This window comes from Aspergillus sclerotioniger, assembly GCF_003184525.1.
Source record: "Aspergillus sclerotioniger CBS 115572 chromosome Unknown BO94scaffold_19, whole genome shotgun sequence".
Classification (NCBI taxonomy): Eukaryota; Fungi; Ascomycota; class Eurotiomycetes; order Eurotiales; family Aspergillaceae; genus Aspergillus; species Aspergillus sclerotioniger.
In genome coordinates, this window is record NW_020291009.1 from 279512 (window position 1) to 304826 (window position 25315).

At 50.0% G+C, this 25315-nt stretch overlaps 7 protein-coding genes across 7 annotated transcripts; 4 read left to right on the forward strand and 3 right to left on the reverse strand.

The window, feature by feature from the left end:
* Positions 1–589: 589 nt before the first annotated feature.
* BO94DRAFT_519759 (uncharacterized protein) lies at positions 590–3109 on the reverse strand. Its single transcript, XM_025610086.1, has 2 exons — positions 2611–3109; positions 590–2540 (listed from the first exon to the last, which is right to left on the reverse strand). Exons 1-2 carry the CDS (start codon positions 2972–2974, stop codon positions 832–834), a joined length of 2073 nt encoding a protein of 690 aa, XP_025465932.1. The 5' UTR covers positions 2975–3109; the 3' UTR covers positions 590–831.
* A 167-nt stretch (positions 3110–3276) lies between these two features.
* On the reverse strand, positions 3277–4798 carry BO94DRAFT_536628 (uncharacterized protein). The gene is made up of 4 exons (XM_025612059.1): positions 4279–4798; positions 4193–4221; positions 3977–4114; positions 3277–3910 (listed from the first exon to the last, which is right to left on the reverse strand). Exons 1-4 carry the CDS (start codon positions 4451–4453, stop codon positions 3536–3538), a joined length of 717 nt encoding a protein of 238 aa, XP_025465933.1. The 5' UTR covers positions 4454–4798; the 3' UTR covers positions 3277–3535.
* Positions 4799–5994: 1196 nt separating this feature from the next.
* On the forward strand, positions 5995–6493 carry BO94DRAFT_599612 (uncharacterized protein; the record flags this gene model as incomplete). Its single annotated transcript, XM_025616328.1, has 1 exon — positions 5995–6493. One exon carries the CDS (start codon positions 5995–5997, stop codon positions 6475–6477), a length of 483 nt encoding a protein of 160 aa, XP_025465934.1. The 3' UTR covers positions 6478–6493.
* Positions 6494–6882: 389 nt separating this feature from the next.
* On the forward strand, positions 6883–7447 carry BO94DRAFT_119776 (uncharacterized protein). Its single transcript, XM_025605568.1, has one exon. It carries the CDS (start codon positions 7025–7027, stop codon positions 7313–7315), a length of 291 nt encoding a protein of 96 aa, XP_025465935.1. The 5' UTR covers positions 6883–7024; the 3' UTR covers positions 7316–7447.
* A 253-nt stretch (positions 7448–7700) lies between these two features.
* On the forward strand, positions 7701–8786 carry BO94DRAFT_567061 (uncharacterized protein; the record flags this gene model as incomplete). The annotated part of the gene is made up of 3 exons (XM_025614605.1): positions 7701–7878; positions 8049–8556; positions 8608–8786. Exons 1-3 carry the CDS (start codon positions 7834–7836, stop codon positions 8784–8786), a joined length of 732 nt encoding a protein of 243 aa, XP_025465936.1. The 5' UTR covers positions 7701–7833.
* A 2334-nt stretch (positions 8787–11120) lies between these two features.
* Positions 11121–15454, forward strand: BO94DRAFT_576369 (nucleoporin Nup120/160). Its single transcript, XM_025615131.1, has 3 exons — positions 11121–11855; positions 11931–14072; positions 14124–15454. The coding sequence occupies exons 1-3, from the start codon at positions 11216–11218 to the stop codon at positions 15317–15319; spliced, it is 3978 nt and encodes a 1325-aa protein (XP_025465937.1). The 5' UTR covers positions 11121–11215; the 3' UTR covers positions 15320–15454.
* A 963-nt stretch (positions 15455–16417) lies between these two features.
* abcB (putative ABC multidrug transporter) lies at positions 16418–21935 on the reverse strand. The gene is made up of 15 exons (XM_025614606.1): positions 21658–21935; positions 20958–21495; positions 20672–20898; positions 20337–20616; positions 20039–20272; positions 19189–19979; positions 18966–19128; positions 18563–18907; positions 18386–18509; positions 18256–18327; positions 18092–18207; positions 17414–18032; positions 17269–17349; positions 16836–17210; positions 16418–16773 (listed from the first exon to the last, which is right to left on the reverse strand). The coding sequence occupies exons 1-15, from the start codon at positions 21889–21891 to the stop codon at positions 16533–16535; spliced, it is 4440 nt and encodes a 1479-aa protein (XP_025465938.1). The 5' UTR covers positions 21892–21935; the 3' UTR covers positions 16418–16532.
* Positions 21936–25315: the final 3380 nt, after the last annotated feature.

Consider the following 25315-nt stretch of genomic DNA (forward strand, 5'->3'; position numbering starts at 1 on the left):
TATCATCAACAGGCCCAGTCCAGTCCAGTCCAGTCCAGTCCAGTCCGGTTCCTGAACCATCATTTCACAGCCGAGCGCCCCAAAAACTCAAGCTGTGGCCGGAGATCGTCATTTAACGATCGGACCAACCTAATATAACTGCACCATGGAACAAACCCCCCCAGTCCCCATCCAACCAGACTAATTTAAGTCCTTGCACCTAGCATAAACCATGTCCCGAGCTTTCTCTTCAGTGTTTTCTCCCCCCCCTGAAAGTGATATCTGAAACTTGAAACAGCCTCCCCCGTGGGCTGGTTGCCCGACCTGCATCGGGGAACACTGGAGAGTAGATAGAAACTGACAGGTTCTCTGCAGGCGGCCTTCTTGACAACGAGGCAAAAAGTTAATTATCGATATGCAGTTTCAGGATCTTGGGGCCTTCCTGCTGGCACTCAGGGGGAGGAAGGGAGGGAGGGATTCGGTGTCTGCTCGGTGTCACGATTTTTGGAGCTACAGTCTACACTATCTCTTCTCTGTCTATATGATGACCCTATAATAATAATAGAAATAGGCTACGTCCCCACTACGGGTGTTTCGTCACCACCAAAATAGATAGGTAGATAGTAGATAGTAGATAGGTAGTAGTCATGAGTAACTCTCAAATGCTTTTTCTGACTCATTGGCCCCATGTCTATCACAGACCCTGTACAGATGGAGATATCACATATGGAAAAATGATTAAAGAAAAGAAAAATCCAATGAACACCTTCGTCGAGTAATGGATGCTTTTGCAGAAACCCCCAGCCAATATTACAATGTCCTGTCCGTTGTAGGATTCGATGTCAACTTCTTCTACCGGATCTTCTCCAGTAGCAATTTCGCGCCGCTGCTGACCGGGCTGCCCTTCTTGCCATCCTTACCGGCCTCCGACGACGCCTTCTCCAGGGCCTTCTTGCCCTTCTTCAGCGTCTTCAGCAGCTCGGCCTTCTTCGCGAAGTCGTCCGACTCCGCAAGGGCCACCACAACGAACACGTTGGATCCCGTGGCCCACGACATGGTCTCTTCCTGGATCTGCTCGTACAAGAGACCGTGGAAGTCGAGCGGTGGCTGCACCTTCTCGACCTTCTTCTCCGCAGGGTTGAATCGTCCACCCTGAACGAGAGACTTGAGCAACCGGCCCACGAACGGGGCGTCCTTAGTGTCAGCCTTGGATTTGGCGGCAACGGCCACAGCGGCCAAGGCGGCGCTCTTGTCTCCGTCGGCGTCGAACAGCACCTCCGAGATGAACTGGCACCCGAAACTTGTCTCGAGGAGAGAATCCGCACGGGCGGCAATGAACTCGAGCAGAGTCGGCGAAGCAGCCTTGACCAGCTCCTGTCGGCGAAGCTCCGGCTCTTTCTTCGAGGTTTCCTTCCGGATTTCACGGATCTCCTTCAAAAGCTCGTGGTCACCGTCGGGCAGAAGCCACTTGACCCGGTCTCCGGCGAATGGGTACAGGATGGGGATACGTGCGGTCAGGTCGGTGACCTGGTAGAGCAGCTCTTCGTTCCGAGCCTCGGCGTCCATTCCTTGGTTGAAGAGTTCCGGGAAAACCAACTTGGATGTGAGCTTGGTGTCATCAATAACTTCGTATGCCGCCAACAGAACCATGTGCCCGTGAAGATCGCCAGCCATCATCTTGATGGTATCTCTGTAGAAACGGGTGAGGAGCTTGCGGTCCTTGGCGTTGGAGTATGCCAGACTCAACGCAATCACCCGTGCGCCGGACTTGGTGAAAGCCAAGTTCTTGACCAAGTCTCCCTCTTCATCGCCCTTGAGCAGCTCGACGAACTCGTTGGCCTCGGAGCTGCCCGGCTTCGTGTTAAGGTAGTACTGCAGCATGGCGTCATGCAAGATAGTGAAACCGGACGACTTCTTCTGCACCAGCTGGTTGATGAGTTCGTGGAGGAAGTGCATGATGGGGCCCCTCTTCTCCGGGTGCTCCTCGAGGATCTTGGAAAGGTCTGCGGAGGGGGGTCCATTCTTGTCATCCCTGAAGATGACGAATTCCGGACCGTACCACTCGCGGAGAAGGTTCGCTTTTTGTTCCTTCGTTGCCACCGTCCGGTAGATATCATCAAGGATCCAGGATCCTTCAGGGTGGCGGATGAGTCTCTTGACATGTCCGTAGAACTCGGGAACGATCAGATCGCGGACCTCAGCATCACCGTGGACGATCAACTTTCCGACCAGGAACTTGGCATATCGGCTCTGCGCAAGTTCGTTGTAGCTACCCTTCAGTTCCGTGGCGATCATCTTCCGTTGCTCCATGTTGGCGTATTTCAAGGCGGTTTGGATAACGCGGACCGAGTCGTGCTTGAAAACAAAGTCCTTGACACGTCCAGTGATGATTTCGAAAAGCTCCTTGATGAGCTTCTTCCGCTCCTCGAGGGGAACGTGTGACTTGCGACGCAGCTGCTCCCACAGCTTCTTCGAGCGACCGATCATGTCAGCGTTCGGTTTGGCGGCCCTACGCTCTAGCAGGAGGGCCTTTTGCTTCGCATGTGATTCGCGCGACTTATCTAAACAGATAAAAAAAACCACGTTAGTCCAGAACCTCTCAGAGCATCCACAAGATAGGATCAATCATACTCGACGCCTCTGCAGACTTGATCTGCTTCTCAGTGTCTTCCTCCTCCTCATCCTCACCAGCATCCTCCTCGACATCATCCATAGCGATATCCTCCTCCTCGTTATCCAAGGCATCGATCTCCGAATCCTCAACATCATCCAAATCAAAGTCATCCTCATCATCCTCCGACTCTTCCTGGACCTTCTTCTTCGAAGACTTCTTATCCTTCTTGGCGGACTTGTCGCTCTTCTTCGACACAGACTTGGATGACTTCACGGGGGCCGACTTGGACTTCTTCGAGGGCACGGACACTGGCGTCTTCGTCTTCGTCCGCTTTCCCTTGCGCTCGTCACCGGCGTCCACTGGACGCTTTACCCCGACCATGGTGAGTTTGTTGTCCCTGGGGGTAGATGATCGAAGAAAGCGATATCGTGCAAATTTCTCTGGCGGAGGGAAAAAATGAAAAAAGATAATACGCCGCCCGCGGGTTAGCTTGATCTTTCTAACAGCCAGTCCCGGAGAATGGACTTTTTTTCTTAACTTTTTTCTTTTTTCGGGCCCGTCCTGGGGCGGTCGGGGTGGGGTTTGCATGGTTTGCATGCTGATAAGGGGAGGCGGGATACGTCTGACAAGGCCTTACTCCGTCGGTAGTTAGTAGATAAAGTGGGTGGGATGGACTGAAAGCAGGCGCATTGTTGATTTATTGCTTCTGATTTTATACAAAAAAAAGCATGCAATAATCTCTATCGATTTATCAAAAGAGAATCAAGAAAAAGCATCACAAACTACCTTTGACAGCGCGCAATGCGATTAAGCCAAAACCATGCCACGAACACGCAAGCAACCAGTTGTCGAGGGTGATTGGATGAAAACCCACAATGGTGCCCCCCAGACGCCTACAGATTATTGAATTACCCAGTATATAGTTACACACCCGTACTCGTATCACGCATCCTGCATCTCCGATTCCGCATTGGCCGGCGGTGCTTTGAAAGTGCCTAGTTCTGAACCCACAGTGCTTGGTCCCCTCTTACGGCCCGGGATGTGAAAGCCGAGAGATGATGTTTTGGAAGTGCCGGAGTTCTGGGAATCGCTCGTAAAGTCGCCGAATCGAGAGAAGATGCTCTTCCGCTTCGGTTTGACCTCTTCGTCGTCGAGCCCGACCTCCTCGAATTGCTCTTCCTCCATGGTTTCTGGTTGTTTGCCCAAGCCTGTGTACAGCGTAGATGGTGGTGATGTCATGCGAGAAACTCGAGAGTCAAGCGATGTCCGAGACGGCATCGCATCGGAGTAGCATACGGGGGACCGGGCGGAGATATCCTAGCGGGCCAATGTAAGTCACTTTATGCGATGGGAATGCGGAAAAAGTCCTGGAAGGGTACCCACAAATGACCGGCGATATGAATCGAATGATTCTCGAGATATCGAGAAGGGTTCATTCTCATCTACGAGGTCGCGATGGTGCGAAGACCTAGGAGAGCCGGGGTACTTGCGCCAAAAGCCCGGTTTCTCCGGAGGGGATGGCTATTGACATGTGAGCTATTTGGGCTGGATGCGAATTAACGCTGCCATGTGATTGAACAAGGCAACCGGTTCACATACGGGATGGTAGATTCCATTGGCGTCGACGACTGGCGGCAAGAGGAGAGTTAGCGGAGTAAGGGTCCATTGGAGAGCCAAAACCATACCACTTAGTTTATATTCGGGTGGCTCATTTTCGGAACTTTTCCTGAAGCTCACGGAAGTCGAACCATGAGTTTCAAGTGAGACATGGCTAAGCGTGCTGTCGTTGGAAGCGGCACTGACTTCCCCGCCATTGGGGGCAGCGGACTTTCTCGACAAGAAGTTGCGGAACGGCGCCATGTTGGGACAAAAAGGCAGGCGGGCAAATCCAATCGCGCAGGCGCAAGACAACAAAAAGCCCCTGGCAGGAGAATAAATAGGATGAAGTGGTCAAGCGACAATGGCGAGACCTTGACTGGGCGAGGTGCTTGCCAGGATGTACAACGCTCAAACCTCACATGATCGGCGGTTTCGGGCATCGGTTCAATTTATGAAAGGGTGGTTCATCCGCTGGGGTGGGAATCACAATCACTTGTTGGACGGAGACGTTCCGACTTTTGCGAGTAACATTGGCTGGACGCCGCCAATTTGCCACTGCGTTGGCTGCAACAATCGACTCCAGACTGGCCAGGCATTCCAAATTCTCACTAGTCGAAAACAAGGTCGGGGAACTTGCACATATCATCATCATCTTTATCCCATGCGCCGTAGTCCCCGAAATATAGCGTCATTGGGCTCCATTCATCCCTTGTTATGAGGGCAGTTATACACTACATGACTAAGCTTGGCTCTCAATTCAATTGGTGCCTGAGAAGGCAACCAATCCATCGTCTCAATGCTTTCTATAACTACTTACTACTAGTAGTAACAGTACTGTAGGTACCAGTATTACTATCCTGGTTTTCATTGCCATTTTATACCTAAACGGCTTTCGACTTTTATGAAATGGGTTGTGGTCACTGATCCGCAATGGCTATTTCCCACTGTCTTGCCTTGCTGTTGCCCTTGCTGTGACCGTTTGAAAGGCTCCCCATCGGAATGCGTTCGATTCTTTAGGCTACATAGAGCAGGGTGACATGGCTTGCTGCAGATTGTACCCCACGAGATATATCTCCTGGGAGTCAGACTTATGTGACTTGCTGAAACCCACCCCGGTTGATACGCTATCCCCAATGCCAGTACATCCAAGCACCACCAAAAATGATTCCTCGAGTCAACACCAGAATGATTTGTAGTCGTTGCCCTGGTGTGATTATATTGGACTCTCTGAAAATTTGGATCCAATAAATGAAACAAAACAAGCACCACTTGGGAGGACCTGCGAAAAAAAAAGTCGATAATATTGATTTGAGTCGATTGTATTTCGGCTCGGAGATGAGCAGCTCATCAAACTGTGAAGCTATCGATACTAACAGTTGACACATATATCCAATCCGAGAATCTACTATGACGTTTGTTCCAGTTGGTCTATCTGATATCATTAAAGGCCTTTGAGGCTGTCATTCTCGGCCTAAGATCCTTGATAGTACCTACCAACCGAGTTCTTGCCGAATGAGAGAAAGTAACGGGAGTGCCTGCCCTATTTACTTCCATCAGTATGTATTATCTGGCTTCATCATGCTGTCCGTGAACAGCCAAACGTGATTATCATCGTTTACTTCTTTGATACCCCTTCAAGATATCCGCATCTTACAAACCGAGAAACCATCGGTCGGTCTTCCCATGCTCGGCTACTAGCTACAGCATGTTTGCTGTCAGGCTATAGCAGAGCAGTCCAGCCTATGTCGAGAAGATTAAACTGACGTGGCTTTCTCCAGTCTATAGTCGTATCAACAATCACCATGCCTAAACTCCCAATCCTGATTGTCTCTGTCCTCTCCATACTTATGCTCACCGGAGGAATCTTCGCCACTGTCCTTCCCCAAGGACTCAGACGCGAAATTTCTGTGCCCTACTGCGAAGATACCCCCGAGAATTTGATCACCAATCTGCGCCGTGACGATCATGATGGCAACAGCGATGCCGGCCGCGAAGATGTCGGTGATTCCACTCAGGAAGACCTAGCAGCTCCCCCCTGCAACACAAATTTTCATTGCAACCTGGGTCAGGTTTGCAAAAAGGGTAATTGTGTCGCTGGCTGCGGAACCAATGTGGACTGCTCTCGCTTTCATACCTGCTTTAATGGCACATGTCAAGACGGCCGTGGCGGCCTATGCTCTCCAAACAAGAACACATGTTCTTTTCATGCCGACTGTTGTTCTGGTCGATGCAAGCGCTGGGGCGGTCTCATCGGAAGGAAGAAGTGCAGGGGTTCTAGAAAGTAGTGGGTTGTCTCGTCTTAGCTGCTTCAGCGAAGTTTGTGGACAGAATAGCGCCTTCGAGGGTGTTTATTGAGCCGTAAGCCTGACTTTGGGTCAATTGGGGGTGTCTACTCGTTTATTTATACAAACGTCCATTACCTGTGTTTTCTGCTTTGATCCTGTATTAGTACTAGAAAGAGGGGAGTAATGAAAGATGGCATTCTTAGGCACCATTGCTATTTGATTCATTGAACGGATAGTAGTGCGGAAAAAGCGCCATATAGGACTCAGATAACAATATGTTGTTATGGACCTACATTTAACGTGGGGGATATAACCCTAGGGGTTGCGTGTCATATGGAGTATATAGAGTGAATGGTTAATTTGGATGGGTTATGGGCTACATATAAAGCAATTTTCTCAAATCTGTCACGGATAGTCCAGTGGGAGGTCAGCCGTTAAGTCGATAACCTTGCTTAGGTAATTGCCAGCGGGACCGGTGCCTGGTACGAATCCCGGGGTCGTCGTTGTACTCGTGCGAGTAATCCACGATGCTACAAGGCGCTAAGCAATGGAAGTGACCCTTGAGGGAAGAAATTCTGCAGAGACATTTCCACCCCGGGATGGCGTCGCCAGATTACACCGTCCCGTTACAGGGAAGTTGGCAGTTTGGCTGGACAACTACTATTCTCTTCTTTTTGCCTTTTTTTTTATTTTTTTTAAAAAAAAATCCGCTTACCAGGGTTGTTCTTTTCCTTCTCCTTTCAATCAAGCAGTTAACGAGAGCTCATCTGTGAAAACCCGCGTCTTTTTTCTGTTTCATCGCGTTCGAGTGACTTCAATGTTATGGTTCGCGTTCTAGTTTATATATCAGACCGACCGCTCCTGTTGTAGATGTCGAAGCCATCCAAAAGCGACTATGGAAGCCTGCATATTGTTGATCAAGATGTGATATATTTTCTGTTTACCAACACAATATCTCAATATTGGATGCCGTGAAGAAAGAGACGCAACATAGATTCCCATGTCGCTCCTGCCCAAATAATTTCCTTCCCTCTTTGATAGCTCTTTATCGCACCTTCCCTCAGTCGACGCCCTGGGATGAGGGATCCCAATGTTCAGTTTCCTCTTCTATGCCCCTGCCTGCCTTAATCACGTATATTATGCAATGCTCTGAGATTCTCTCGTTGCAGACCCGGAGCAACCGAGCTGGTCTTGACATCTCCCTTTTCATGAAAGTGCAGGGACAGCTGCTCTCCTTCGTTGCACAGGCGCTCACCATAAGCTGCTTGTCCACTGCTCACGAGATTGTGTTCCTACGACCATCTATACCGCCACTCGACCAACGAAGCACGCGAGAGATACCTCCGAATACACACCATGCAGTTCTGGGTTGGTTGGGCACTTTGGCAGAAGTTGAGCTTCGTAAGTCCCATCAACCACATTCGGAGGGAGCAAAGCATCGCTGATCAATGGACTAGGTGCTTGCAGGGCTTCTGGTAATAAATCCACCTGGATGTTATTAATGGCGCTAATATGTCAAGGCATTGGTACTGCTCTACTCATTTGGTGTCCTGGCCCACAATAGGCGGAAGACGAAGAAGTATGCCACCGCCGAAGCACGCCAAAGAGCCGAGACGCAGCCCATGCTGGCCGAGCCGAGCGAGATACCGTTTGGCGCTAGAGCTCTTGAGAAGGGAATCCAAGTGGAAGGCATATGGACACCGGACTGTCACTCTGCGAGAGAATCCACTACTCATTCGGAAAGTAGACCCATAAGTATCGCTTCAGCACCAAAGCAGCTGTCGATGATGCCACCGGGAGATAGCATCCAGGGACCAGAGCGAACATATCAACCGGTATCCATTCCCAACCTCTTTGACCCACGCAGTCCCTCCAAGGTCTTGGATATTGAACATGGACGACCCGGAGACATATACGCCTCACAGATAACGCAGTCTCCTCAGCTGGATGCCCGAGGGAACGCTGGAGGAGAGGATTTTCCCGAATTGGAGAAGCACCGCTCAAGAGGGTGGTTTGGTACGCGAAGCTCATGGGTTAAGAAACCCTTCGAAAGCTACAAGAGAAGATCGGCACACGAGGGTAAGCCACAAAGTATTGTTGGACTTGTCGCGAAAGCTAAGTATTGACCAGGGCACCGGCGGACTTCATCGGAAAGCTTCAGACGGAGGATCAGCAAACTTATTGATGAAAATATTCGAACAAACCCGGACGAGATATATCAGCTAAGGGCAATCAACCAGGAGGCCGCTGAAGGTCGTAGGACGGCGTCATTGACAAGATCGCCAGGCCCTACTTATGCTGTGCCGTGACCGATTGGAACTAGAGATTGCTTTGTTATCTTTTATTGTGGCCGTTTTACGCGTTTCTTTTCAAGTTCGATACATGCAGAAAACAGTGACATTCTCCAGGGTCTTTCAATGCTCGGTTGTTGGATATTACTTAGCCATTGACCTGCCGCGACTATGGCGACAGACTATTGTGCGAGATTACGCCTTTCTGGGAGTACAAATACAGCCAATGCAAACATAATGTACTTCCTTTTTGTGATACAGAGCGAACTATGCCTTTCATATGCTGGTGTGGCTTTGATTGACATTTCATTGGGGACGCAAAAGAGCGTAGTTGCAAGCCAAACTTATCCTGGAATAGTACGCTGGGCCCCTGAGGCAGCAATCCGATAGGTAATCACGTGATGTCGTGACTGCCTGGACGCGTCCACAATCGCAACATGACAGTCAATGGGATTGCGACCACGGCAATTTGCCACACTAACATTAAAAATCACTGGTTCTCGGCACTTAAATGAATTCCTGCCCCCGGAAGCTGAATCATACCTCGAGGTCCATCCAGTGGAGAGACTTGAACTAGACTAGGAAACTGCAACTGACCCAAACGCGTGTGTTCGCGTCCAACAGGCTTGATCCCACTGGCATTCATCTGGAACTGCTTGTCAGCGAGGCCATAAAATCACTGATCCAAAAACTTGCAGAAGGTTGAAATCTTGCGAGGAAGATGACGGCCGACAACGATACCCAGAACGAATACGATGATGGGCTTCCAGGTCCTGGGGCACCCACCCCACTTTCAGCCCTGGAGGTGAGCATTGCCAATTGATAAAGAGATCTGATGCGATCTTACGCGAAAACACGATGAAGTAAAGTGTCATACTAACGATCTCTGCGACAGGGGCTTGCGGGTTTGACAGGTAGGGATATCAAACTGTTTGTTGATGCCGGTTATAACACCGTCGAGTCGATCGCATATACGTACGTCCTCTGTTCTTCTCTGCCGGCTTGGTGCAATACCAGTCTGTCTCCTACAGCTTTGCTTATGGGTGCATCATTGGGTGTGATACAGGCCAAGACGTCTATTAGAACAAATCAAGGGCATCTCGGAACAAAAAGCCCAGAAGGTCCTGAGTGAGGGTGAGTGGTCTTATAACACGGGTGATTTCTGCGCGAAGATTTGATCTGACTATGATATTCGATAGCTGGCAAGCTTGTGCCTATGGGTTTTACCACAGCGACGGAAATGCATGCAAGACGAAGCGAACTTATATCGATCACGACAGGCTCCAAACAGTTGGACACACTCCTCGGAGGTGGGTTTGAGACGGGCTCTATCACGGAGATATTCGGAGAGTTCAGAACAGGCAAGAGTCAAATATGTCATACGCTCGCAGTAACCTGCCAGTTGCCTTTTGACATGGGTGGAGGAGAGGGCAAATGCCTGTACATCGACACCGAGGGCACTTTCCGCCCAGTGCGCCTGTTGGCAGTTGCGCAGCGATATGGTCTCGTGGGAGAAGAGGTGTTGGACAATGTGGCATATGCCCGTGCATACAACTCAGACCACCAGCTTCAGCTACTCAACCAAGCTTCTCAGATGATGTGCGAGACTCGGTTCTCGCTCCTGATCGTCGATTCTGCCACGTCTCTGTATCGGACTGACTTCAACGGTCGTGGCGAACTGTCTTCAAGACAAACACATCTGGCGAAGTTCATGCGTACTCTGCAGCGCCTGGCCGATGAGTTTGGTATTGCGGTCGTCATTACGAACCAAGTCGTTGCCCAGGTGGATGGTGGCCCGAGTGCAATGTTCAACCCGGATCCGAAGAAACCAATTGGTGGTAACATTATTGCACATGCCAGCACAACGCGGTTGAGTCTGAAGAAGGGAAGAGGTGAGACTAGGGTCTGCAAGATCTATGACAGTCCCTGTCTCCCCGAATCCGATTGCCTCTTCGCTATCAATGAGGATGGCATTGGTGACCCGAGCCCCAAGGACTTGGAGAATGACTGAAAGAGTGGAGGGATATTCTCAGACCACGATATTATGATTGTACTTGTATTTGCTTGCATGACTGGGTTGCATACATAATAAGAGTTCTCAGTTTCTGAGTACATCTCGACATGGTGTACAATTTTAAACCTGTAATGGCCGTAGATGAGACGGTCAAGTTTCGAGCCTAAACCTGTATCCTTTCGGACCCAATCAAATGGGTGATTCGCTCGAATCTTCTAAAATAACCTTGTCCTTCAGTTTGCGGAGATGCGGCAAGGCGGTGGATGGATGCAATTGCCAAGACCTGTTTTTTCTGGAGCGCCGAAAGAGCTTCAGCTTCTGCCCTTCAACTCCGCCGTGTTGCGACCCTCCCTCCAGGTACAACCACTGGCCATGGAGACCTGAATTGACCATTATCTAATGATCGTGAAAGGTGGTCTTTCTTCGTTACGACATGGCAAAAATCTATAAAGATACCCGGGTCGACCTCCGGCCGTACTCGCCGAACACCGTCGTCAACATCCCGATCCCAACCCAAGCGAATACGCAAAGCCGCGCCCGATTCTCCATCTCCACTACCCCCAGTCGCGATGAGCCGGTCGCAAAAGACGAAGACGAGTTCTCAAGACGATACTTAGCGACCCAGGGTTCAATCTATTTCCGCAAACGCAATGTCTACCCCCGAACGTTCCTGTGGAGGGTGGTCGATGACAGCAAAGTCCTGGAAGTCCAGTGCGTGGATTTGACTAAGGCCGGCATTGAGCATCACGAATACAATGTGACCTTGCGCTTGGAGTTCGGAGAAGAGATTGTTCCTTCAGGTGTCGAATTTTCGGATTTGGAAGAACACGAAGCGTTGAGCGTGTTCGTGATCACCGCCTCTAAGCATCTACACACCTTGACCCTACGCCCTGAATTCTTCCGGAGGACAGAATCGATCGATGATAACATCTCAGATTGGTGCAAGATGTGTATTCCGGCACCGCTTACGTTCTCCCACCCTCACCGTCTGCATGCGAGCAGTCCGTTGGAGCTGTTCATCTCCCTAGATAATGGCGCTCTTCTGCGCTTGACTCGGAAGTCCGGCGATGATGGTAATTCTACATTTTTTCCAGTTCTGGTCCCTAATGAAATAGGATCGCGATGCTGACTTATTTGATATGCTTCAGGCTCACACTGGTCTCCCCTCACGTTCGACGAGAGAACCTGGGGTGCGTCGTTCCGCGGCTTGGTAAAGTGGCATGCGCAGCCGTCGATCAAATTCAAGGGACGCAATCTCGAACTGAGCACAGCAAATGCTATCGCCACTACGACCGATCAAACTTATGTCTTTGCTGTCTGCTTGAACCATACCCTGAAGATCTGGAACCTTGCGACCAACAAGCTGGCCGCTACGAAGGACCTATTGGATCGTGAGGTGCCGGAATCGGATGAATCATCATACTCGTTGAATCCATCCGAATCATCTTTCATCAGGGTCTTCAATATGGAACGTGCGCTTGATGGTGAATATCGTTATTACGTCGTTACCTACTCGCCGTTTGAGGATGGACTTTTCAAGTTCTGGGCTGTCAAGGGAGGTCTGACGTCGCCGCTGATTGTCGAGGATCTGTACCCGGGTGTTGCACTGAAACCACTGGACCCAGACTCGACCGGAAGTATGTTCTGGAGCATTGCCGACTTCCAGATCAAACCGGCAGAGGAAGGCAAGCGCATGGAGCTATGGGTTTTGTGGAGGAACAGTAGCCTGTACCAGCTGTACACGCTGCATTTCAACTTTGAGACTCTGGCGACGGACTGGAGCTCAAATTGGGTATCCACAGTCATGGACTCTCGCGGACAGGAGCCCCCGCCTGTTATAGCTTTGTCTGATGTGGTGGACCCGACTGAGAAATGGCTCAAATTCCTCTTGCAGCCCAACAGGCTCTCGACGGAGGTTCTTGAGACTGCCCTTTTTATCTATCAAGAGGCACTCAGACCGTTGTCTTCGTCTGTTGTAGTGAAAAGGAATGCCCCTCTTGCGGAAAGACTTTGCTCTACCATTGCCGCTACCGTGTCTCTCCGTAAGTATGCCGAGGATGGGATGGACTTCACACGGTATCGAACGGATACAGACTCCAAGTGGCGCCAATTCTGGCAAATTGCGGACGATGTCAATAAGAGAAGATTCGAGCCGGTCTCCCTTGCATACGACGTCTACCATGAAACCCCGTGGATGGTCCTTTCCGACAGCTGTGCAGTGATCCGCGAATGCAGCTCCACCGAACTAATTCTACACAACTCGGGCCCTGAGCTCCGCTCGGAAGGACCTAAGATTGTTGATCGCTGGAGGCATAGGAACTTGGATTCGGAGATCGGCAGCCTGTTTGAGCAGGCGTCTCACCTCATGACAGTTGCTTCTGGCTTCCGGAGGAACTTCAATGCTGAGCTCGAAGTGGCATGCCAGGGTGCGCTTGAAGCAGAGCTCTTCACCGAGCCCTCCTCATCCGTGCAGGATAGAATGGATGCTTTCCGCGAACGATGTGACTTTGGGGAGCAGATCTCCAACAAGACATACGATGGCTTGGTTGCTGCCATCAACGAGCACTTGAATATCTTCAGCTTGCAAAATGAAGTCTTCTACACCCTTGTGGACACTATTCCACTGGGCTTCCCTGCCAAGGACTCGGACCTTGTTAACACTCACTTCGGTGTGAAGGTCATTGTGAACGGTGTACAGGAAACGATTTCATTTACGCACAAGACCCTGACGGACCTTCTATACCTCATTCTCTTCGTCGATGGCGAGGTTCAGCAGGAGGAAGACTCGACGTTCGATGCCGCAGACTTGTTTGTCACTATCATTACTCTGCTGAGGGAATACGAGATGATGTCTTGGCTCAGCTCGCACTCTCGAAAGTCCTCTGACAAACCGATTAAGGCCACCGACGACCCGTCTGCCACCCCTATCTCTGCCAAGGAATCGTCGGCGAGGAAGAAGGGGGAGAGAATGGCAACTATCCTCGAGGATCTGTTTGCCAGTGATATCAAACCACGTCAAGCTATCGGCCTGTCTCAAAGCTACACGATATCTCTTGGGATCCGCGATATTCTCTCCTGGGTGACTCGTCAGGGCGAGGTTGCCTACCCCAATGCTCTTGTCTACATACAATGCGACCTAATCGCCAAGAATAATATCGACCTGGCCTGGGACTTTCTCCGTTTCCAGGCAAGCACATCCTGGGCGACTTATGTCAAGGGTCGCCTCTACGTTGCTATGTCCGAATTCGATACTGCGGCTTTGTATTTCCGCAAAGCTGCGTATCTCCTTTGTAAGTCCGCGTGTTTATCCTATCGCATAGTGTCTGTCTAACCTTACCCAGCGTGCGGCAAGCCCCTTGGCAACTTGCACGAAATGTCGTCGACCTTGCTAGATATCGTCTCTGTGGACTGCTTCCACAACGGTCTCCCCAAATACTTCCAGCACATTCTGACGATATTCGAACATGCACGCTCATTTTCTCACGTTGCCGACTTTGCCAGCCTGGCACTACAGGCATTGGCGAGTGAACATGGAAGCGAGAAGGATGCGGAAACCGCCAGCTTACGGTCCGACCTTCTTTCACGCTTGTTCTATGCTTCTCTGCAGAACTGTCAGTTCGACCAGGCCTATTCGGCGCTCGCCAGATACAAGGATCGCGCCCTGCAGAGGTCCGCTCTGAGCTCTCTCATCACAGGCATCCTGGCCGCCTCAGGACCAGGCACCGCTGGGCTACAGAAGATTCTCCATTTCCCGACGACGCTCGTTCCAAACATCGCCTCCCACGTGGATGATATCCTGGCGTCGCTTGCTCGCAGACAGACCTCGTTCAGCTCCTACCTCGACACGGAGAGCAAATGGGCCGACAGCACTCCTGACTACCAGCGCATCCTACAGGCCTACCGCATCGCACGGGGCGATTACCGCGGCGCCGCCGAAGTGGCCTACCGAAACGTCCAGCGCCTACGCCACGCCAGAGACCACTCGTCACATCTGGTCCTCACCAAATCTCGAGAAACCGATGACACCCGGCCCACCGAGGAGGACGACCCAGAGAGCAAGGAGATCCGCCACGAGCTCCTCTCCCTAATCAACCTCCTCGCCTGCGTTGACAAGAGTGAATCCTACATCCTCGTCGAGAAAGACGGCCAACAACAGCCCTCTTTTGACCGACGCCGCAGCCTGCAACCCGACGACGACGGCAACGTCTTCATGGACGACGCCGAAGGCAGCACCGCCGCCGCCGCCACGGGCTCTCCCACCCCGAACCCCTACAGCTCCCACCGCCGCCTCAGCCTCAGCGCCAGCCCAACCGCCATCCGCCCCTCCAGTCGTCGGGACAGCAAATCCTCCATCCCCGCCACCTCCATCCCCCAACGCCGAGTCATCGTGACCCTGGACCACCTACGTCGCGAATTCCAATCCGAACTCGACCGTGTCAGCCGGATCGAGCGTGGCGACTGGGAATTTGGAATTCTCGATGACCACCACAACCCCGCCGGAGACCCGGATAATGACGATACGATGCTCCTCGCCTAGAGTTGCTACATCCATCCATCCATCCACACCCTACACCCAATACTACATATCTACATGCACCTACGGAGCGGAGTCCTAGCTTAGTTACCTTACCACTTAGTCTACTTAAGTCATTCAACCACATCCATCCCTGTTTTTTTTTTTTTCCCTCTCCCATTACATACATACATACAACAAGTACGTACCATGTAACCAAAATACACAAGATCTCCTACTATGTAAATACTCCGTACGGAGGTATTCACGATCACGATCTCGATCTCATTCATCCCATTCGATCGATTCTTGCAGATCCAAATCAAGTTTAGATCAGGTCAGGTCAGGTCAGGTCAGCTGAACCCCAGGAACCAAGGATACACTATTATTCCCTGTATTGATAGATACATACATGTGTACTATCCTCCTCTAGGTAGGTAGGTCTAGATCTGGGAATGTCTCACTCATTCCATCATCATCATCATTATTCTTCCAGATCTATCCAATTCCTACTAGGATCAATTCAGCAATTCATCTTGAATATCCATCTACAAGAAGTGAGTGAGTGGGCTGCAAAATGACGAAAGTGGCCGGACTAACTACTGTGTAATATGTGTAGCTACCTGGTTAGTTGCATGTCTGCGTTGGACCCTACCGTTCTTTTCTCTTTCTCTCTTTTTTTTTTTTAGGGAAATGTTTCATTTTTTTTTTTGTTCTGTTTAGTTATTTTTGGAGATTTTAAGCGAAGAGGGTCCTTTTCTGGACTAGATACTGTGCTCAAGTTCCTGTTCCTTGATTCTGCATCTGGATCCACGTATATGCAACCGAGGAGGAAGATCTACTTGATTGTGTTCGTTCTTGGATGCCGGGTGTTTATACCGGTGGAGTTCGCACGGGTTAGATGGGGGTGGATGGGGTCTGTTTGCCTTGATTTTATCCCTGCCATGCTTGGTGGTAGCGCTAGCGCGTCGGGCTGGTCGGGCCCTTCCGTCCTCCGTTCAGGGAAATCGCGAAAGGTGACACCTCATATCAACCATTCTCCGAACACTAAAATCTCACTTTTGTCCATGTTCGCATGAACGAAACTCAATTAGATTACCGAGTACCTATTGCATGAACCAAGATTAAACTACTATTAATTGTCCCTAAATTTACGTAATAATAAAAAATGAACCATACTATGTACTGTTACCCTTGCTTTGCGCTCCGCGCCATCAAGCTAGCCAATCGCGCTAGCCTAGGGCGACTCCTCCTGTTCATCCATCGTCAAGCTCGCATAAAGCTTGTTGAAATGTGACTTGTCCGAGGTGAGCAGGGTATGCGGGTTTCCGCACTCCACTATCCGACCCGCATCGAGGACGACGACTTTGTCGTAGTCCAGGATAGTGTTAAGTTTGTGGGCAACAGTGAGAATGGTGTGGGAGCTGAACTTTTCGCGGATAATCCTTTGCATTATTTCATCGGTTTTGGTGTCGACGCTAGGTAGGATAGCATGGTCAGCATTATCCACTGTTGCTTGAATGAAATGCCATGTACGTACCTGCTTGTAGCTTCGTCAAGAACAAGAATGTTCCCTGGCCGGAGGATTGCTCGTGCGAGGCAGAAGAGTTGTTGCTGTCCATGAGATAGGAAGAGGTCGTCTATGTCGACCTCTAGGCCGCCTTTTTCTTGGACCTTGGAGTACAAGCCGACGCTCCTGAGAGCATTCTCAATAGCTTCGTCGGAGAAACAGCCGGTTGGATCAGCATTTGTTCTTACATCGCCCTTCATGAGAAGGGGGCTTTGAGAGACTCCGTTGATCCGCGAGCGGATCTCCCGACGTGGCAGCTTGGATATGTCGAGCCCATCAATCACAATCTGACCGGAGCTGATGTCGACCATCCGGAACATGCTCATTATGAGTGATGTTTTACCACTAAATGAAGTTAGCGGCTAAGCCGACCGAGAACCTATCCATCAATCAGGTATCTTACCTTCCGGTTCTCCCGCAAATTCCCACCTTTTCACCACTCCGGATGGACAGAGACACGTCACTAAGAACTGGCTCAGAGGACCTATATGCGACCTAGGGTTAGTTTCGGCAGCGTGATGTGGGTGGGTTGCCAGTCTCCTTCTCACCTATACTCTGCAGACAGAGACTTAAACTCTATGCCTCCTTGCGATGGCCAATCTGGTGGTGTCTCATGATTCTCTGTAGGCAAATCCTCCGAGGGCACATCCTCTGTGAACGATCTGACTCGTTGTATTGAGCCAATGTGCGTTTCGAGATTCGTCCAGAAAGTTATCAGGAGTTTGATGCTCTGGCTGAACTGAATGACATTCAGGAGTGCTACTCCAACATATCCTGCACTGATGGACCCTCTCAGCGCCACGACGAGCACGATTAGCAAAACTGCAATACCCGCGACTACCATATCGAGGCTGAGAGTAAGCCAGCGCTGAATTGCATATAGGAGATAAAACGGTCTTTGAGAATGATCGAGCAATCTATCATTCTTTTCTTGTAAGGCGCGCTGCCACCCGAAGGCCCTTAGGGTTACCAGACCACTGAGGCAATCGGCGAAGTGTGAAAAAAGTGGTGCTTTCTCTTCCAGATCCAAGAACCGTAATTGCCGAGATGTACGCAGATACATCTTCTGGATCAGGTAGACGATGAGAATGACTAGGGGAAAGGAGATAGCGGCGTATTTCGAAGCAATTGCCATTAGGATCATCTGAGCTATGCAGAGGGTGAAGGCTAGTATGAAATAAATGTGAGTATACCGAAGACTTAATCAGGGTGGCCATGGAACATACTCGCAAAAGTGTTTATAGCGGCGATGGGGAGCTCCATGTCAATGAGCTGCAAATCTTGACTGAATCTATTGAGGATAGCCCCGCTATCGGTTTTGGAAAAGAACAACATCGGGGCACTATCAATGAGTTAGAGTGTATTTCATAGATGCCAGCGTGAGATATACCTAAGGACTGTGGACAGAAGTTTTCGGTGAAAGACCTCACCAGATTTTGGAACCATGGTAATGACCATTTGCCTGGACATGAGTTAGCTAAAGCTTTGGACTGGGCGGCTGTCTGACTGCAAATACTGACCAGCAGCCAATCATGAGACAAAGCATGCCAATCACACCAAGCATGGCATATATCCCAAGATAATATCCTGTGTGCTTGCCGGGTTCCGCTTCATTTGAGCTGGCCCACCATTTTACCCAGATGCCTGCGTCAGGTCAGTTTTAGCCTTAGGGGCAGAAAGTGCCTGTAAGATCGTACTTGGAAAGGAGATGCAAAAAGCAAAGCCGGCAATCGCCACGATAAAGACAATGGTAGGAATCCAGCCAATGGCCTGGACATAGTATAAGTAGATCGATAAGTCTCCGCCTTTCCCACGAGTGTCAGCGTCGATCTCAGTCTCAGGTTTGTCCGGCTTTTTCATCACTTCTACTTGCATGCCCGATGCAGGGAATAAGTCTGCCTTGTAACCCCACTCGGGAAGACCCAGAGCGAAGCTCGAGACATAACCGCCAGCTGAATCAAGAGCCTTGAAGCTTCCTTGCTCAATGAGGTGGCCCTTGTTGTCAAGTACGACAATATGATCGGCATAAGGGGCGCGCTTCACTGTTCAGTAAGTCAGCACCACTATGGAGATAAAACTAGGAAATGAGGTGTGACTTACCAGAGGAAGATGCGAATATAATCGTTGAGTCTATTGAACGTAGAAGACCCTGGTTCCCAATTAGGTGATGGAAAATGTGATCCTCGGTTGTTGCATCGAGGCTGCTAAAAACATCATCAAGAATGATAACCTCTTTCCGGGCATAGACTGCCCTTGCAAGTGCCTAAAAACGTTAGAACTTCTACCGCAATGTCATGGTGCGACAACATTGTTGAATACTTACAATGCGCTGGCTTTGACCACCACTAAGAGCGACACCCTTACTCCCGATCACGGTCTGATCACCACGTGGTAATTGCTCAAAATCCTCTGCCAAAGCACAGGCATATATGACGGAGTTATACCACTGGCTGTCGAAGTCAGACATCGCGATAATGCAATCACGAATTGTCCCATTCATGTGCCAAGGTGTCTGTTCGCAGAAGCTGAGGCTGTCCAGAGAAATCTCGATGTCTCCATTCAAACAAGGGACTTCTCCAAGAAGAGCTTTCAGCAATGTTGACTTTCCACAGCCGGAAGGCCCAATCAGTATCGTGAAGCCACCTTGCGGTATCGTAATCGTCAGGTTCTTCAGTAACGGTTCTTCCGTCGTATCCCACCCAAAAGCACCATTGTGAATAGCAACAACGTTTTGGTTCGAAGACGGAAGGCTTTCTTTCAATGAGTGGGAAGAGAATGATTTTGATTCATCGGTGCTGGTCTCCGTGTCGTTAACCACGGTCATCTGTGTCTTTTCATCGAGGGTATATTGGGGAGGCGCGGAAGCCTTATTTCTAAAATCAGTGTGACCTTCCTGCTGGAGAAATTCCTGGATTCTCTTGAAAGACCCGACTGACCCAGCGAACGTCATCAAAGCCATGACAAGGGAAAGGAGAGGATCTGACAAAAGTGAGAACAGTGATAGTGACGTGTAGACGACGGATGTGTTCAAGGCAGCATCATTTCCTTGATCGTGAGAGATCCCGACGAAAGCGCCAAATGCACAAACTGGCGCAAATATGCGCGTGAGCCAAGCTGCGACGACCATGTCAGAATATACTCTCCAGACGCTAGCTCGAGATCTCTTGGCCTACCTAAAGCCATATTCCAGACCAAAAGCTTCCGGAAATTCCTGGAAATGCTCATTTCATCGAGTCGTAAATTGTGGACACATTTCATAAGTGCTGATTGAAGGCCAAGCATCTTGATACCTTTCATAGAAGCAAGCATTGAAGAAGTCGACGAGATGCGCCTCTCAATGGCCTCGAGCCACATAGCTTGTCTTGACATCACGAAAGACATTCCTATAAGCGAACCTACTAGGGCCACTGAAGAGGGTGAACAGAGTGTCAACTTTATGCTGCTTCGTGAGGTGGGTAAGGGAATACTTACCAACAGCGACAACGACAGGGACTACACAAGATAATCCCAACTGTCTTTCGAGAAGGTAAATCGCTAGACCAATCTCGAGGGCGTTGCCCCAGATATCATGCATAGTTTGCCATCCTTGCACAATTCTCTCAATATCTGCACTCATCAATGTGACAGAAGACGCAGGGTCTGCATCTTTGGTACTTAGGGTGCACGCCTTTTCGTAGATCATGGAAACAACCCCACCCCTGACCATCGTGATGGAACGATACGTCCGATGTTGGTATTGACCCATGGTTACCTGATTTCACGCCGTGTCAGCGATTGAAGGGTGAAGAATATCCCTTTCGACTTACTCCCAAGCCAGTGTAAACAAGAATATAAGCCCCAATCAATCCATAGCCGATGTTATCGGTGTTTTTGTTCACAGCCTGCTCGGAGAATGATAGAGACCTTTCCAGCAATAGAGGTTGGCAAATATTAAGGGCGGCCAACATGACTCGGGGTGGAATAACGGATGAGATCTGCCATTTGAATGCCTTCAAGCAGGCGAAAAACAATGCATTCTCGCCTTCCTTTTTGCCTGCCAATTGTTAGCGTCGATAGACTTTGTGAACAAATGGTGTATAAGGTAAGTTTTACCCCCGTCCCAGACGCCCTTTAAAATACGATACAGTCTCCTGGATTCTAATTGCTTGTCGAGGACAAATAGATCATCGACCCTCAGAACCTTGGAAAATCCGCGATAGAACAGTGAATTCAACCACCAGAAGAATGACTTATTGTAGATCCCCGCGAGAGCCTCGGGTGGGTAGCTTTTGTATTCCTGTCTGAGGATGCGTCGCTTCTCTGTAGCCTCGAGGAGAAGGAGGAGGACTTTAACCCCGACGTTTACTGAAGTGATGATCGCAATAGCTTTATTGATCTCTTCTAGATGTCGCAGCCAGAGCGTTCGCGTCTTTGCTATATCGAATAGCACAGTTGCGCCGAGGTAAACGTTGAGGAGGAAGGACGGTTGGGCGGAGAGGTTGTGTTCTGCGTAAGAAAACAGACAGAGAAGTAGGATTCCTACCGTCATCACTGCGTTCGCAGCGATTGAGGCATCCGTTCGCGTCGCAGACGGAAGGGCCCATAGGACCGTCAGAACCAAGTGCACGATCGCTAAAGCGATCCATGCGGCCTGTGAATGGTGTGCAATGGTCAGCCACCCGCCGACTCGTGGGGTATTGAGTAGTAGTAAGGGAGTAAATGTCACGGAGGTGGTTCAATCCATCCCCAACCTAACCGCGTCGTGCCTGCCTACCTAGGCAGGTGGGAGGGAATGGACGGGGTAGGTACGCACTGTCTTCGCCCATGCCAGCCAGGACGCTACAACTTTGCGCGGTCTTCCAAACAGATGTCCAAGTCGAAAAGGTGCCAAAGCGAGTACAATGCCCAGTGGTAGGATCCCCAGAATCAACTCTTCAAAGAGCAGCGAGAAGTCAAAACCACTCCGACAAGAGGAAGGAGGGATATGTAGAGTGTTGTCCACCTGCTGGCATGATGGAAGTGCCGCCATGCCTACTACACTCGGCATTCCATTTACAACCGCAGAGGTAGGTATCCTGGATGGGATGCAATGAAATCGTTCTAGAGCGACAAGCAATCACTGTGGATCGCTAGATTTTATGTCCAAAGCCTTACTGCTGTTGATTTGCAACCCTTTCTTTTTTCTGGGTCGCATGTGAAGCCTAGACTACCAAGTTTCCAGGGCTGCGTTTTTTTAGTTCGTGACGATTGTTCGTACCTAATGGGTATACCTCATCGTCAGGGGGAGGACTATTAGATTCGACCTCGCATGAAATTAGTAACCCTGCTATTTTTATTTTCCCACTCGCCATTTTGATTTCTCCCTGTTTATTTTGCCGTCATCTGATAATTTGTTTACTCTCCATTTTAATGTTTTCCTTTTTTTCCTTTTTTTTTTTTTTTTTTTCCTTTTCTTTTTCTCGTTTTAGCCTTCCCCCTCTCTAAAAAAAACTTTCCGACGATGGCGATTAGCTACGTTGCAGGTTGCCAGGGCTCTCGGCTGAGATCCACCATGGACTCTGCATCAGCGTATCCATGGATAGTCAAGGAAAGCGAGCTTCTGAGCCAGATGATTCGGCCCGTTCCATCCAATTCGTACTAAAATGCATGTTTGCTTTTCCCCTGGTCTTCTTCGCAGCGTTTCCTCTTGCCCCGGGGCAACGTTATAGGCTATTAATTCTCCTTCCCCTCGCATGTAACGTAATGATGACTTGGGTGAATGGGGCTGTGACCGGTCAACACGAGTTTGGTTCAAGCCTACAAAGCCATCGGGATGACGACTTGAACTCCTGGAGTTCGCCAGGCACATGCAAACCCCGTGCGATTTGAGCACAGCCCGTAGTTTGCCCCACCGCCCCCAGGGCTACTAACAATCCCATCTGCCCGAAGACTGGCGGGGCCCAATAGACAGTCAAGCTCGCTAGAATAGTAGTATACCTTCCTGGCCATTGTTTTCAAATCTTTGTCCCCTCAGTCCGACGTGGGTAGAAAGCCACAAGCGGGTCGGATCGAAAATAGGAACATGTCTAAAGCACACTTCTGCTTCTACCCCGAAACTTGTCCACTGAGGGAGTAGGTGAGCTGTTAACCAGTGACTCGGCGCTCCCTCTTGTGCTGTGCACATAGTTGCATACTTCAAATCCCGACTGGCGCCAAATGCCGCCACTGGTCGCCAACCTCTAAGTATTGAATCTTATTCCTTACAAGGCTTCCAAGCCGTGCCCTCCGCAGTGAGAATTGACAATTAGATACGGAGTACAACGGATAACACCAGATAGAGTTCTCCCTGTGAGCACTTCGCGTTACCCCCGCCGACTGTGTACATACAAGATGGCGTCATCACGGTAAGGCAGTTTTAAATCCCCCAAGAAAAGCAAGAGAAGAGTAGCTGAACTTGACATCTCGGCTAGTATCCTCCACTCCACTCGATGATGATTACGAGGAGGATTCTTATCGAGTCAGAGCGATCGCTCCCACAGCGCTCATTTCCGGGCCAGATTATGGTGGACTGGCGCTCACCCACTAGTAATCTGCCATCTGACAGGATATACATAAGTAGGTACGTGCAGTAGTCAATTGAGGATGTACAGCCCCACGGTACAAAGTACTGTAGTGGTATCCTGGTGGCAAGGCGCCTTATTGTACTCAAGTGGGATGAATACGACCATAGTCCGAAGGCGAAAGGCGCAGCCCACTCAAGCTAAATGCAAGAGGTGTAACGTCGCCTCCGTACGTATGTAGAAGCACTCAGCGTAGTACCTAGTGGCTGAAGACCTAAGGTAGGACGGAGGGGCCGGTCGCCACAAGTTGAAATGATAGCAATTGAGACATCGGCCAGGTCCAGGATCTCAAGGGGCGGGATTCTGGTACCTGCTTTGTCGGTGTCTGTGAATGCTGGAGAAAGTAGACACTACTCGATACTACAGGCAGGTGTCCAGGGACTAGGACCGAAATGAGAAGGAGCTCTCGAGAACTAGGACACAAGTAGGTTAGTGGGTAGATGACTAGTAGGCAATCAATCGAGCAGGAATTCCTTGCATCTTGAAGAAGGATTTAGTGGCTGGAGTTAGCTGGGCAGCCACCACCATGATGGAGCGTGCTGCTTGTTGCTACCTAGTTGCTAGTTGCTAGACGCGGCGGCTTGGGGGAGAGACTTGAGACTTGAGAGAGGAGACTTGGTTAGCAGCGGCAGCGGTGGATCTAGTGCTGCGGAAGACTTCCGGCTGCCGTGACCCGCCTTGGGAGCGTTCCACTTCCCAGTGCCTTACTAATGGTCCGGTGGTAGTACCTGGTTGATGAGCCCCTATCCCGTATCCGTTCAAAGAAAAATCCTCCCCCCAATCGACAGTTTTTAGCTCCGAGCCTGGGCACTGACACTCTGGCAGTCACAGGTGACTGGACAGTCCAGACGGCCTAAAGCCGGGGCCAACATGTTTATGCTTACTTTTTTCTCTAGCCTGCAGTAGTGAACTGTCAACCAAGACATCGACGCACAACACAAATGCTTTTCCTTTCCGTTACCTACTTTACTGTACGTTGTAGGTACCGGTATTGTCCTGCCCGCGGCAATACCGAAGCATCCTGTCAACTGACAACCACCAAGGACTACCTATAACTTGATACTACGCGTGATACAACCCACCACGGCAAGATCGAGATGATACCTGCCTGCACTTCCACCGTTCAAATGAAACCTGCTGCACTTATTCTCCGGAATCTTTGGCACTCGTTCACTCCCTGAGTGCGATGGTTCGATCTTGTCCGGACCAGGTAAGGATCGACTCCTGGAGATTTATCCGCCCGTTCCTGACCCCGTTTTCCTTGCTTTTCCCCTATTGATCTCCATGTTTGCACCTCCATATTCTACTCCGTACGATGGAGGTACTCCATCGATGACGAAGGATCGGCCTCCGACCAGAAGCAAAGAAAATTTTACGAGCGGTGATTGTCGTGACAGATGTGATATGCAGCTAATCCACCTAACAGTTTGTTAGGCTGCTGGCAACTACGGAGTACCTACATACATACTCATCAAGTCCATGGTCGAGTCCTTTGGTATGGTATAATTCACTCGCAAGCCCTTGTAGTCCTTGCAGGCTTATTGATTTTTAGCTCACATAGACTGCCTTAGTGGTGTCTGCTAATTTAAGAGAGTTTCGATTTTCGATCTCCCGTTGCGATAATCAAGCGGCGCGACCGGGAACCATCCAGAATCCAGAAGTTCGTACCGCCCGGGCAACAAACTGACGGAGCCAGCCTGAAAAAGTCACTCTAGGCAACCAATGAGAGAGGGCTTGGTGCGAAGGTTTTGCAACCCAAGTGCAGATTGACGACAGGGCGGATTTATGAAACTCAATTCACGATCCCTAGGTAAGCGAGGTTGGTGCCTCTATCGGAGATCGACTGTAGATTCACAGTTACTCCGTATACTG